Genomic DNA, 15,487 nt, shown 5'->3' on the forward strand with positions numbered 1-15,487 from the left:
ATGGAATACAAGATATTAATTTTTTAAATGAGGGATTGTAAATAATATAGTTTTTTTTTAGGAGAAATAATGTGACAGGAGGATAAATTTTGTTAGGCATGATATTATGCTTCCATAACCAAATTTAATATGTATTAATCATGATTGAATTAATTGGTGAACAAGGTTTGAGAGGTTAATTATTGTCATGTCCAAAGAAGCTTTGTGTTATTCTAGCTCCTTTGCTGGTAATGTTACAAAAGTAGAAAGATGCAGATCTAACAATCTTAACATTCTATATTCCAGTCATTGCTGTTGCATGTGTGATATAAGGTGTATGACTTATACATATATATATAAAATTTATTTTAGTGTTTGGATTTTGAGTGAGCAGCATGAGAGTTTCAGTCAGTGTATACAAAGGGGTTTGATGATTAACTTCTCAGGCTTTCTGGAACCAGTGTGAGAGGCGGGATAGAGTGGAAGGTAAAAGGGGCGGAGGAGTTGCATTACTGGTCAAAGAAAATATCACTGCTGTGTTGAGGGAGGGCACTATGGAAGACTCGAGCAGTGAGGCAATATGGACAGAGTTCAGAAATCAGAAGGGTGCGATAACAATGTTAAGGCTGTACTACAGGCCTGCCAACAGCAAACATGAGATGGAGGTGCAAATATATAAACAGATCATGGAAAGATGTAGGAGCAACAGGGTGGTGGTGATAGGAGATTTTAATTTTCCCAACATTGACTGGGATTCACTTCGTGTTCGGGGTCTAGATGGAGCAGCATTTGTAAGGAGCATCCAGGAGGGTTTTCTAGAGCAGTATGCAAGTGGTCCAAATCAGAAAGGGGCCATAATGAACTTGGTGTTGGGAAATGAGCCTGGCCAGTTTGTTGATGTTTCAGTAGGGGGATTACTTTGGGAATAATGATCACAATTTCATAAGTTTTAGAATACTCATGGACAAAGACGAGAATGGTCCTAAAGGAAGAATGCTCAATTGGTGGAAGGCCAACTATACCAAAATTTGGCAGGAGCTGGGGAATGTAGATGAGGAGCAGCTGTTTGAAGGGAAATCCACATTCGATATGTGGGAGGCTTTTAAAGAGACGTTAATTAGAGTTCAGGAGAGGTATGTTCCTGTGAAAATGAGGGATCAAAATGGCAAGATTAGGAAACCTTGGATGACAGGTGAAATTGTGAGACTAGCTAAGAGGAAAAAGGATGAATACATAAGGTCTAGGCTACTGAAGACAGACAAAGGTTTGGAAGAATATCGGGAATGTAGGACCAATGTGAAATGAGGAATTAAGAGGGCGAAAAGGGGTCATGAGATATCTTTAGCGAATTGGGTTAAGGAAAATCCCAAAGCATTTTTTCATATATAAGGGGCAAGAGGATAACTAGAGAAAGAGTTGGCCCATTCAAGAACAAAGGAGGAAAGTTATAAGTGGAGTCAGAGAAAATGGTTGAGATTCTTAATGAGTACTTTGCATTGGTATTCACTGAGGAGAGGGACATGATGGATTTTGAGATTAGGGATAGATCTTCGAGTACTCCAGGTCGAATCGGCATAAGGAGGGAGGAGGTTTTGGGTATTCTAAAAGGCATTAAGGTAGACAAGTCTTCAGGTCTGGATGGGATCTACGCCAGGTTACTGAAGGAAGTAAGAGTGGAAATAGCTGGGGCTTTAACAGATATCTTTGCAGCATTCTTGAACACAGGTGAGGTGTCAGAGAACTGGAGAATTGCTGATGTTGTCCCCTTGTTTAAGGAGGGTAGCAGGGATACTCCAGGTAATTATAGACCAGTGAGCCTGACATCAATGGTAGGGAAGCTGCTGGAGAAGATACTGAGGGATAGGATCTATTCCTATTTGGAAGAAAATGGGCTTATCAGTAATGGGCAGCATGGTTTGTGCAGGGAAGGTTATGTCTTACAAACCTAATGGAATTCTTTGAGGAGGTGGCAAAGTTGATTGATGGGGGATGGGCTGTTGATGTCATATACATGGACTTTAGTAAGGTATTTGATAAGGTTTCCCATGGTAGCCTGATGGAGAAGGTGAAGTCGCATGGGATCCAGGGTGTACTGGCTGGATGGATAGAGAACTGGCTGGGCAACTGAAGACAGAGAGTAGTAGTGGAAGGGAGTTTCTCAAAATGTAGACCTGTGACCAGTGGTGTTCCACAGGGACCAGTGTTGGGACCACTGTTGTTTGTGGTATACATAAATGATTTGGAGGAAGTTATTGGTTGCCTGATTACCAAGTTTGCAGATGACAGCAAGATTGGTGGAGTAGCAGATAGTGAAGGGGTCTGTCAGAGAATACAACAGAATATAGATAGATTGGAGAGGTGGGTAGAGAAGTGGCAGATGGAGTTCAATTCAGGCAAATGTGAGGTGATGCATTTTGGAACATCCAATTCAAGAGCAAACTATGCAATAAATGGAAAAGTCCTGGGGCAAATTGACATACAGAGAGATCTGGGTGTTCAGGTCCATTGTTCCCTGAAGCTTACAGTGCAGGTCAGTAAAGTGGTCAAGAAGGCATATGGCATGCTTTCCTTCATTGGACGGGGTACTGACTACAAGAGTTGGCAGGTCATGTTACAATTGTATAGGACTTTGGTTCAACTGCGTTTGGAATACTGCATACAGTTCTAGTCACCACATTACCGAAAGGATATGGATGCTTTGGAGAGGGTGCAGAGGAGGTTCACCAGGATATTGCCTAGAATGAAGGGCTTTAGCTATGAAGAGAGGTTGAGTAGATTACGTTTATTTTCATGAGAAAGTCGGAGGTTGGGGGGGACCTGAGTGAAGTCAACAAAATCATGAGAGGTATAGACAGGGTGGATAACAAGAAATTTTTTCCCACGTTGGGGGACTCAATTACTAGTGGTCACAAGTTCAAGGTGAGAGGGGAAAAGCTTTAGGGAGATGTGTGTGGAAAGTACTTTACACAGAGGGTGTTGAGTACCTGGAACACATTGCCAGGAGAGGTGATAATGGCGGGCACGTTAGCATAATTTAAGATGTATCTAAACAGACACATGAATCGACAGGGAGCAGATGGATACAGATCCTTAGAAAATAGGCAACAGCTTTAGATGGTGGATCTGGATCAGCGTAGGCTTGGAAGACTACAGGGCCAGTTCCTGTGCTGTAATTTTCTTTGTTCTAGGTAGAAAGACTTTCTGGAGAGAAAATGATGATTTGTTTGCATACATCACATTAGCAGCTTAGGAAAGTAAACATTGAAGAGCATTAGCTTGATTTCGGTTGGAAGGATCAGGAATTGATTTTTTTTTGTTTATGGGAATAACCCCTAGCTTGGGAAGTTTTGTTTGCCAGTTCACAGAAATCCTGGTTGAAGTTAGATGCATGAAGAAACATCACAGATTCTTCCAAAGAAAAGTGTTTGTCCAGAAAAGTTAGGATATAGGTTATCTCGGTGTAAGGATTTCAGTTTGCTTTGAGCCTTGAAGGAGTTATTCAAAGCTGAAAAAGTCTAAAGTTAATTATATGGCTAATCATGGAAGAGGCTATTAAACTCTCAAAACTTGGAATTGAAATAAACTAAAAGATGAAAGAGAAGCAGACTCTCTCTAGCGTTTGAGTACTGTAACATGATGATGACAGGATAGATGTGTGTTTTGAAATATTTTAAATTGCATTGTACGTAAATAGTTTGGTTTATTTTGTTTTTTCTTCTATGTAATTAACTTATATTTTATTGTTAAAATAAAATCTGCAATACTGCATATTTGTGGTACAGTGAAAAACCACTTCATTAAATGAAAAACAATATACTATTAAACCAGATTACAATCTGGGATCTGACCTTTCTACTAATAACATGAGTTGGGATCAGCACTTGTAATAAATAGATCCGATTTCACAGTGCACATTATTTACAGGAAATTCCTTATATAATTATTGAGAAAAGAATATTGGTCACTTAAAAAAGTTCAGCAGCACTGTCTATAGTTACCTCTAAAACAAGCAGTAACTAGTCAGAGAAATATTCCAAGTTCCAGTGGTGCATTCAGTCAATTATAAAGGTGTGATTGATTTATATGATACACGAGGCTAAAAATATTAGCATTTAGTTCAACTGTGATGTTTTTAACATTTATGGATTGGAAGTTACACCATGTAAAGTCACTATGATGCTGTACCAGTGAGTTGTGATATAGAATGAATGATATTTAATAAATTACAGAAGCACTTTCAGAAATCACATAATTCGGATAACATTTCACAGAGACAGCTAAAATACAATGTAAGATACTCACACGACATCCAGATGAACTCCAGTTGTTGTAAACTTCATCCCAGTATACACACTGGGATATAAAAGAAGTTAAAGCCACAGTAATATTTGTCAATTGTGAAGAGTTTCGATCTGGAGCAGGCTTCACAGACAAATAATATATTCCCACTCCATACACCAACTCAGCAGCAGAAATAAGCCAGGTATATTTTGCATCTTATTGAAAAATATGGAGAAAAACGTAAACACATTAGAAAAAAGTATCATTTTTATTAATATTTGAATGAACATTTCCGCATATTTGGATTTGAGCAGGATAAAATTTTCTTCCAAGAAATGTCCAATGCAAATGCTCAGAAATCAATATAGCAAAACAGTAAATTAAATTATTAAAATAAATACGCTTACCTGTGTACTGCTGCGGAGTTTAAAACCAGTTCCTTTTTCTGATGCACCCTTCTTAAGGATTCCATTGTTTCTATTATTAGTGCTGCCTTATTTAACTTCCAAACAATTAGTTTTAATATATCCAGTCATATTACAATGGAAGCATATTGTTTTCTTTACAATAGTTTTAGGCTTGACCTTTCTCCTTTATTATTTTGGCATCCTTCTGTTTACACCCTAAGATGAATACCTTTTCATCTCCAGATTTTCTGTTTCTCCCAATTTCTTGTTGATTCCCTTATGAATATTTCCCAACATAACTGTCTATGTGAAGTACTATAGATATTTGCCAGAAGTTTCAGATCTTTGATATTTGATGCTTCATCTAAATTACTCTTCACGATTATCAAATATTATTTCAGAAGTCTTCCTTAATCACAATTTGATTTATATTCTCAAACTTTTTCTTTAATTTCAGTGATGTGAAACAATGATTTTATTAGATTTCTTTTCCATTTGCAAATTCTACAAATGTCTAATTAGGTTTCCTTTTTAATATCTTAACATTCTATTGATAAGATTTAGAAATATGCCCATAAGAAACTAATGTTGTCCTTTAAGAGTTTTATAGTCTGCAGATTTTTCTTCAGGCAGACTAGTGTATACATTCATAGCTATACCTGCCAAAGCAATCTGTAACATTAAGATCTAAATATCTTTTGGCTTCTTTATCTTCCTAGTTACCTTTCCAAATGGGATGAAATATGTTTTTAGTCTCTGCAAATTTAGGCAGTATACATAGATTTCTCTTTAAACTAAATCTTCATGAGCATCAGAATAGTTCTCCAAGATATAACATCATCTTTCTTTAGAACTAAGATTTGGAGGAATTTCTTCAGCTGGAGGGTGGCAAACGTGTGGAACTCATTGCTGCTGAAGGCTGTGGAAGCCAAGTCGGTGAGTGTGTTTAAGATGAGACAGATAGATTCTTGATTAGTAAGGAGATCATTGGTTAAGTAAGAAGGCAGGAAAATGGGGTTGAGAAATATACCAGCCAGGATCAAGTGGTGGAATAGACTTGATGGGTTCAAAAAGCTTAATTCTGGTCCTATGTCTTATGGCTTTACTCTAATTTATTTATAGTTTTTTATTTTATTTATTTCTTTCTTCAACTCATGTTGCTTTACCTCCCTACCTTTTTTGCAGTTCAAGCTTCTTAAATTCCCCTTCCATTGCTCTTCCCTTTATATTTATTTCTTTAATTTTTTTTCTACTCTTTCAAATTAAATCTCTCTGATGTCCTTTGCTCTTATTCTTTCATTCTCCTTTGTTTCCATTGCTTGCTCTTAGTTTCAATGTAAGCTCTTAAAAAAAATTATCTTTCTCTTTTAATCCAATTTTTAAAAAAATTCAAATCTGCAACTTTGCTAGTTCAAGTGGCATTTTCTCAATTTCACATTACCCTCCATTTAATTCAAAATGCTGAGTAATGACTTTAAATATCTCAACCTTCTGAGACCCTACTTTTACTTCTGCCTCCAACCTATCTGCTGACTTATTTGGTGTAGCCTTTGGCCTAGATTTTTGAATAATCCACTGTTACATTTTCTACTCCCAGCCAAGTTTTAGTAACATTGAAATTCTCAACTGTGCATTATGGTTCATAACAATTCTCCTTTTTATCTCTTCAGTCCCTCGACATTGTTCTTTCTTTAAAAGATTTTCAGATTAAAAGATTAAAACATGGCACGTTGAACTAAAAACAGTACAGAACTGTAAACAGATTTCATAATAACATGTTGACAGGAAAGTGAATAAATGTTTGAAAAGAAAATGAAAGATTCTGGTGAAAGATTAAAGAAATAGGGGGCAGGAGATGGCTGTTTCAGACAGCTGGTACAGTGGGGTAGATAGAACTATCTGCTCCAGTGCCATAAAGCTCTAGGGGTTGAATCTTATTGGGCATACGTTTCTTTTTGGAGAGTTTCTCACTGCGAGGCCTAGTGAGACTTCTCATTGTATCTTATTGAACTGACCTCATTAACTATCCACCCTTCAACCGATTCCATCTTACCATCTTACCATGCACCATTCCCAGAACAAGATGCCACTAAGCAGATACCCGATGAGAAACCAGCATCTCATGCCATCTTTAAAAGTCCTCTGTGCACCCAAACAAGCATTATGGACATGGAACTGCCCTATGCAATTCCTGATATTTATCCCGCATATGTCAAACATATGTCAAATTGCTGCTCCACTTTGTCCGAGGGGTGTGGATGGGGTGATGCACAGACAGGACATCTTCTTATTCCAGGACCAGCAGTGGAGACCATAACGCCAGACTGTGCCAGACTGGTCTGAAGGTGCACCCACATCAGTGCAGTCGCTTTCATCTGGAAGAATGCACTGCAGTGTTTGAAGAAGGTCAATCACCTTTTCCACTCTGCCACCATCTGTTCTTCAATACCTTACACTCACTCTATGGCTGCCTCTGTACCCACCTCCCCCAAAGACTCATGCTCTATCACTCTTCAGTACAGCCAGCAGCATCTTCCCCATTCACTCACACCCAGCACAAGTCCTGAAAGCTTTAAACCTGCATGCCTTCTGCACTGCCTACTCACATGCTAGGGCTACTTCATCATATGCACCAACAGTGCCACCTGTTTCACTGCCCTCATATCTACCTCTCTCATTCCAGAATGGCAACAGCCCCTAATAAGACAGAAAGAGTCATGAGGTTGGCAGGGTGCCCAATATTTGGCTAGTCACCCCTCATATAAAGATCATCATAACTTTGAAATGTAGTGAGACATTGGTGCTATATCCTAAATGGAGCATGGGGCAAGCGAACATTGTTGGATGCCCACTCTGACTTTCATGGCGAGAATTTCACATTTGATAAAATTGGAAGCTGAATATTAATGAAGTGTGTTCTGCTACTAATAAGGCATTTAGCAATCAATAATCAAAGAGAAGTACAGCAAGGAAACAGGCCCTTCAGCCCTCCAAGCCCGTGCCGATCATTATGCCCTCAGTCATAGAATCATAGAGTCATAGAGATGTACAGCATGGAAATAGACCTTCGGTCAAACCCGTCCATGCCGACCAGATATCCCAAACCAATCTAGTTCCACCTGCCAGCACCTGGCCCATATCCCTCCAAACCCGTCCCATTCATATACCCATCCAAATGATTTTTAAATGTTGCAATTGTACCAGCCTCCACCACATCCTTTGGCAGCTCATTCCATACACGTACCACCCTCTGTGTGAAAAAGTTGCTCCTTAGGTCTCTTTTATATCTTTCCCCTCTCACCCTAAACCTATGCCCTCTAGTTCTGGATTCCCCAACTCCAAGGAAAAGACTTTGCCTATTTACCCTATCCATGCCCCTCATGATTTTGTAAACCTCTTTAAGGTCACCCCTCAACCTCTGACACTCCAGGGAAAACAGCCCCAGCCCGTTCAGCCTCTCCCTATAGCTCAATTCCTCCAACCCTGGCAACAGCCTTGTAAATCTTTTCACAACATCTTTTCACAACATCTTTCCAACAGGATGGAGACCAGAATTGCACACAGTATTCCAACAGTGGCCTAACCAATGTCCTGTACAGCCACAACCTGACCTCCCAACTCCTGTACTCAATACCCTGACCAACAAAAGAAAGCATACCAAATGCCTTCTTCACTATCCTATCTACCTGCGATTCCACTTTCAAGGAGCTATGAAAAATATGCAACTCCATACATACATTAACAGAAGCAAGCCTGGACTCTTTAAAGCAAAAGAGTTTTGCATAATTTCGTGTAGCCTGTTCCCATGTTCAAATTTGCTGTTACTACTATTTCTTAGTCCTTTACTTTTCTCTTGATCTTACCTCCAGTGTATTGAGTATTAGGTAGCTGTGTGGAAACTAGAAAGTTGGTCTCATTTGGTTCATCTGCATAGTTGAAGTATAGGAGCAGGGGAATGCTTTGCTCAGGTTCCACGTGAATCAGTAGAGTTCCACTGTCTGATGTTACATTCACTTGAATGGTGGTAAGATTGTTTCCCAACCGAAATTCTGTCCGATTCTCATGCATCACATTGGACCTAGGAAGCATTATCTGTGATGGAAACAATCTTTTTTACAATCAAATGTTGTGGAAATGTGGTCCCAATATTTAACAGTAAATATCCGCAATTTATTTTAGAGTTTTTGGGAAGAGCTCAACATAGTGCTATCAAATTCTCCTTTTCCAATTGTCTCCATACGTTATTTTCAGATACACGCATGCTGTGCCAATACCTATTTTAAGGAACTTAACAATCAATGATGACCTATTTGATGTTTGGAACCCAAACCATGTTTTTTTTGTCAACAATAGCTTATTGAAGCAATTTCACTCCAATATTACTAGAATTGCCATAATTATGTTGAAATCTTAATTACAAGTAATCAAGGCGAATTTAGGTTTCAGTTGTGTGACACACCACAGTAATTGATATTTTATGCACATTTTTAAGAATTATTTTTGCTAAGAGTATGTTTTTTAAATTTTATTATTTATTTTTGGGAAGTAAATATCACCAGCAAGGCTACATTTATTGCCCATTGCTAATTGTCCTTGAGAAGATATACGGTAAGCTATCTTTCTAAGCTGCTACATTTCCTGTTGTGTAAGTGCACACACTTGTGTATTGAAGGTGCCAGAACTATTTGTATCTCTAGTCAAGCTGTTCTAGTATAGCTGGAGGCTGCCAGTTTGGAAGGCCCTGTCATTGACGGTTTAGTGAACCACTGCAATGTTTTTTGTTGGTGGCCACACATTGTTGCCACTGTGAATTGGTGGTAGAGGACACAAATTTGTAATGCAGTGCATGGGGTGCTGATCAAGTGAATGCTTTGTCTTGGATGCCCTTGAGCTTCTTGAGTTGCTGGAGCTGTATTCAGCCAGACAAGTGGAGAGTACTACCCGACTTGCAGATCAGCTTTCCTGGGATGAAGCTCTCATTCTACGTAGAAAGAGGTTAGGCCTACAGTATTGGAGTTAGAAGAAAGAAAGGCAATCTTATTGAAACAACAAATTATCCTAAGGGAATGTGATAAGGTTGAAATAGGACGGACATTTCCTCTTGTAGATAAGATTACATTTAGTGGATGCAGCTAAAGCACAAGAGGCCTCCATTTGATGAAGCAGTAGACAAGAATTTATTTCCTCTCAGATGATCATTAATCTGGGGAATTCTTTTCCATGTAAAGCAGTGCAGGTTTGGCCATTGAATTTATCTATTTGAGTTGGAATGAACTTTGATAGACAAGGGAGTAAAGCATTATAAGGAACAGGCAGGAAAGTAGGGTTGAGACCACAACCAAATCTCATGTTGTAACGTAGCAGACACAAAGAACCAAATGGCCTACTCCTGCTCCTCAGTCTTATGGTCCTGATTATGTTTGAGGATTATGGAGGTGAATCATTGATCAAGCATCTGGAGCCTCACATCTACTCTTGGAGCCACAGTTTTAATGCCTGGATTAGTTCAGTTTCTAGTCAATGGTAAACCCCAGAATGTTCATCATGGGGGATTCACTAATGATAACTGTATTAACTTGGAAGAGGTGATGGCCTCGAGGTATTATTGCTGGACTGTTAATCGAGAGACCCAGGTCATGTTCTGAGAACCCAGCTTCAAACTCTACCATGGAAGATTGTATTCAATTCAATAAAAATCTGGAATTAAGAATCTAATGATTGGTGACATGCCTGACCCGAGTTTTAATTAGTAATGGGTTGAAGGGTTATGGAGAGTGGTCAAGAAAGGAATTGAGGCTGAGATGAGATTAGCCATGATCATACCAAATGATGGAGCAGACTCAAAGGCTGAATTCCCTACTCCTGGTTCACATGTAACTGGATTTTTCCTCCAGTGCATCTTTATCATCTGTTTCATTTGCTCCTTCTCCACTTTTTATCTACAGATAAAATTCATAACTTTTCGAGCCCAGCTTCAGTTCTGAAGAATAGTCACAGTAATTCTGTTTCTCTCTAAACAGCTCCTGCCTTTCCTATTGAGTTTCTCCAGCACTTTGTTTTATTTCAGGCTCCAGCATCAACAGTACTTCATTATAACTATTATGATATAATTTGTCAATTTACCTCAATGTCCCTTGTCAGATTCTGGACAGAATGAATTGTTCCATTTATTGATGTCAATGTCAGACTGCTTACAGCTCCTGAGACTTCATTCTTCCTTGTCCACATGAATGGATTCACTGAAAAACTCACCATCTAAACAAGAGCAAACCTTTAGTACTTGCAAAATTTCAGTTACGATCACTGTGATTTTCAATGAAAAAAGGAGAACATGGCAAAATGTGGTCCCCAAAACAATGATTCAAAAACCAGAGAAGGCTGGAGAAACTGACAGCATTTGTGAACAGAGAAAGACAGTTAATGTTTTGAGACAAGTATGACTTTTCAATTCTTCATCAATTTCAGTTCTATTTCAAGTAAGGATATTAAGGTGGACAAATCCTCAGGACTGGATGGGCTCTATCCCAGGTTGCTAAGGGAGGTGAGAGAGGAAATAGCTGGGGCCTTGAAAGATATCTTTGTAGCATCCTTAAACACAGGTGAAGTGCCGGAGGACTAAAGAGTTGCTAACATTTTCCTTCTGTTCAAGAAGGATAATAGGGATAATCCATGTAATGGCATGGTGGGAAAGTTGCTGGAGAAGGTACTGAGGGATAGGATCTATTTATATTTGGAAGAAAATGGACTTAGTGATAGGCAACATGTTTTTGTGTGGGGGGAGATCATGCCTTACCAACTTAATAGAGTTCTTTGATGAAGTGACCAAGTTGATAGATGAAGGAAGGGCTGTAGATGTCATATACATGGACTTTAGTAAGGCATTTAATAAGGTTCCCCATGGTAAATTAATGGAGAAAGTGAAGCCACATGGTGTGCAGGGAGTTCTAGCTAGTTGGATAAAGAACTGATTGAGCAACACGAGACAGAGAGTAGTAGTTGAAGGGAGTTTCTCGAAATGGAGAAGAGTGACCAGTGACTCCACAGGAAGCAGTGTTGGGGCCACTGTTGTTTGTGATGTCCATAAATGATCTGGGAGAGGGAATTGGTTGTCTGATCAGTAAGTTTGCAGATGACACAAAGATTGGTGGAGTAGCAGAAAGCATAGGGGACTGTCAAAGAATACAGGACATTATAGATAGACATAGAACATAGAACAACACAGGACAGAACAGGCTGTTTGGCCCTTGATGTTGTGTCAACCTGTGAACTAATCTAAGCGCATCATCCTACACTACCACATCATCATCTATATGCTTATCCAAGGACAGTTTAAATGCCCCTAATGTGGCTGAGTTAACTACATTGGCAGGCAGGGCATTCCAAGCCCTTAACACTCTCCGAGTGAAGAACCTGCCTCTAACACTTGTCTTAAATCTATCACCCCTCAATTTGCAGCTATGCCCCCTCGTACAAGCTGACATTATCATCCTAGGAAAAAGACTCTCACTTACGACCCTATCTAATCCTCTGATCATCTTGGATGTCTCTATTAAATCTCCTCTTAGCCTTTTTCTCTCCAATGAGAACAGATCCAAGTCCATCAGCCTTTCCTCATATGACCTTAGCTTCAGACCAGGCAACATCCTGGTAAATCTCCTCTGTACCTTTTCCAATGCTTCCACATCCTTCCTGTAATGGGGCGACCAGAACTGCACACAATACTCTAAGCGAGGCTGCACTAGCGGTTTGTATAGGTGCAACATGACATCACAACTCTGGAACTCAATCCCTCTACCAATAAAACTTAACACACTGTATGCCTTCTTAGCAGCACCATCAATCTGAGTGGCAACTTTCAGGGATCTATGTACATGGACACCAGGATCCCTCTGCACATCCACACTACCAAGAATCTTTTCATTGACCCATTATTCTGCCTTCCTGTTATTCTTCCCAAAGTGAATCACCTCACATTTATCTGCATTGAACTCCATTTGCCACCTTTCAGCCCAGTTCAGCAGTTTATCTGAGTCTCCCTGCAACCACACTGTCCACCACTCCATTGACTTTAGTGTCATCTGAAAACTTACTAACCTATCCACCTATGCCTGCGTCAAAGTCATTTATAAAAATGACAAACAGCAGTGGTCCCAAAACAGATCCTTGTGGCACACCACTAGTAACCGGACTCCAGGCTGAATATTTGCCATCAATCACCACTTGCTGCCTTCTTACAGAAAGCCAGTTTCTAATCCAAACTGCTAAACCACCTTCAATTCCATGCCTCCATATTTTATCCAGTAGCCTGCCATGTGGAATCTTATCAAAGGCTTTGCTGAAGTCCATGTACCACATCAACTGCCCTACCCTCATCTACATGCTTGGTCACCTTCTCAAAAATCTCAATGAGATTTGTGAGACACAGCCTACCCTTGACGAATCAATGTTGACAATTTCTAATCAAATTGTTGGTTGTGAGATGATTATAAATCCTATCACTTATAATCCTTTCCAAACCTTTTCCTCCAACAGATGTAAGGGCTCACTGGTTTTTAACTACCTGGGTTATCTGTACTGCCCTTCTTGAACAAGGGCACAACATTTGCAATCCTCCAGTACTCTGGTACTTAATCTGTAGACAATGATGACTCAAAGATCAAGGCCAAAGCTCAGCCATCTCCTTCCTAGCTTCCCAGCAAATTCTCGGAAAAATCCCACCCAGCCCAGAGGACTTATCTACTTTCACACCTTCCAGAATTGATAACACCTCCTCCTTACTAACCTCAATCCATTCAAGTCTAATAGCCCATATCTCAGTCTTCTCCTCTACAATATTCTCCTTTTCCTGAGTGAAAACAGATGAGAAGTATTCATTTAACACCTCTCTGATCTCCACAGGGTCCACACACAACCTTCCACTTCTAGCTTTGACAGGCTACTGTCATCATCCTTTTATTCCTCACATACCTATAGAAACCTTTCGGGTTCTCCTTTATTCTACCTGTTAAAGACTGCTCATGTCCTCTACTTTTGCTTCTTAAACTCTCTCTTTAAATCCTTCCTAGCTACTCTGTAACTCTTCATCTGAACCATCTTGCCTCAACGTCACATAAATCTCTTTCCTCTGCTTAACAAAAGATACAGTTTCTTTAGTAAATCACAGTTCCCTTACCTTATCACTTCTTCCTTGCCTGACAGGGACACACCTATCAAAGACATGCAATATCTTAAACCAGCTCCACATTTCGATTGTCCCTATCCCCTGCACTTTGCTGCCCCATTCTATGCCTCCTAAGTCTTGCTCAAGACTGGAGAGTTAGGCGGAGAATTGGCAGATGGAGTTCAATCTGGGCAAGTGTGAGGTGATGCATTTTGAAAGGTCTAATTCCAGAGCAAACTATACTGTAAACAGAAGGGCCTTGGGAAAGGTTGATAAGCAGAGAGATCTGGGCATTCAGATCTGTTGTACACTGAAGATGCCTGCACAGGTGGATAGAGTGGTCAAGGAGGCATATGGTATGCTTGCCTTCTTCAGTTGGACTATTGAGTATAAGAGCTGGCAGGTCATGGTAAAATTGTACAGGACTTTGGTTCGGCCGCATTTAGAATACTGTGTGCAGTTCTGGTCACCACATTACCAAAAGGATGTGGACGCTTTGCAGAGAGTGCTGAGAAGGTTTGTGAGGATGTTGCCTGGTATGGAGACTTTCCGTATTGTAACCAAATTTATGTCCTTTATTAAAGCCTAAAAATTATGGTCATATTTTTATATTCTTCAACAAAGTGGGGCAGTGCTTTGAATAAAAGGTGCTCTTTTAGATATTTACTTCTGATTTAAAACACAAATCAGTGTTGAAACACCATTAAAATCTTTTTCCTTTATTTGATTGAGGTTGCAATGAACACAATATAAAAGTGGTGGCATACCATAATAAACTACAGAGTGCATGTAACCACAAGGTACAATACCCCTCTAAGTGACTTCCTCACACCAGCTTGAGTTCAAACATGATGCAGTATATCTCTGACCCTGATCACATTTTAAAAGATGCTAATTGAAAGACCTTGCTGATAAACATTGCTCCACCTTGTCACCAGTTCTACCCCATTTTCATAAATTCCATCTTATTCTAGAGACTACTTTCAAACAGGGTGATTGCTTCCCTCTATTCCAATAATAGCAATTAATTAGAAGATAGTTTGCAGACAATTATGTGTTATAAAGAAATTCAAGATGTGTTGTCAAATATGGATGATAAATTTAGATGATAAATGAATCAAAGTAAATGAGATGTTATTATTTTGCATTTCCCTTGTATTGTCAGGGGATAGCAGTTTGAATGTACCAAAAGATTGTCTAAGACTTGAAGTGCTGCATGGACATTTAACAGATTTACCCAAAGAGTGTTTCATCTTGTAGCTGAGTATTGTATTCAGTTTAAAAGTTATGTGTGTACAGAAACTATGGAGCTGATTTTTGCCATTGTTTTCAGATGGTAATAGGCAAGTAATGGTCCAACCATTGTGATGCTGAATTCCCTGTTCCAGTTACACTCACTATCTAATGCTAGCATTTCCACTGGGATCACATGGGCAAACTAATTGCCCAGCTCTTTCATCTGGGAGCCCATGCTCCCAGTAAATTGGAAGTCCTGCAGAGATTTCAGGACCCTGATGCACTATGCACATTTGGCATTGAGCAGACTAGCCACGAGGTCAGTCACGAACTGGATACTCAGCTGAATATATTTTTCACAGATTTATGACCAGGTCAGGAACATGCTCATGTGTCTTGTTTGCTGACGGAATTAACAAAGGAA

At 39.6% G+C, this 15,487-nt stretch overlaps 1 protein-coding gene across 1 annotated transcript in view; it reads right to left on the reverse strand.

Annotated features, from left to right (window-relative positions):
- The window catches only part of LOC140496344 (polycystin-1-like protein 2), a 136,392-nt gene that overhangs the window by 60,520 nt on the left and 60,385 nt on the right, over positions 1-15,487 (reverse strand). Inside the window, exons 21-23 of the mRNA XM_072595961.1 lie at positions 10,791-10,922; positions 8,531-8,759; positions 4,282-4,475 (exon numbers count right to left, since the gene is read on the reverse strand). Of these exons, the coding sequence (XP_072452062.1) occupies positions 4,282-4,475; positions 8,531-8,759; positions 10,791-10,922 (555 nt within the window). The remainder of the gene's footprint in view (positions 1-4,281; positions 4,476-8,530; positions 8,760-10,790; positions 10,923-15,487) is intronic.

The sequence above is a fragment of the Chiloscyllium punctatum genome, chromosome 26, assembly GCF_047496795.1.
Source record: "Chiloscyllium punctatum isolate Juve2018m chromosome 26, sChiPun1.3, whole genome shotgun sequence".
In the NCBI taxonomy this organism is placed as follows: Eukaryota; Metazoa; Chordata; class Chondrichthyes; order Orectolobiformes; family Hemiscylliidae; genus Chiloscyllium; species Chiloscyllium punctatum.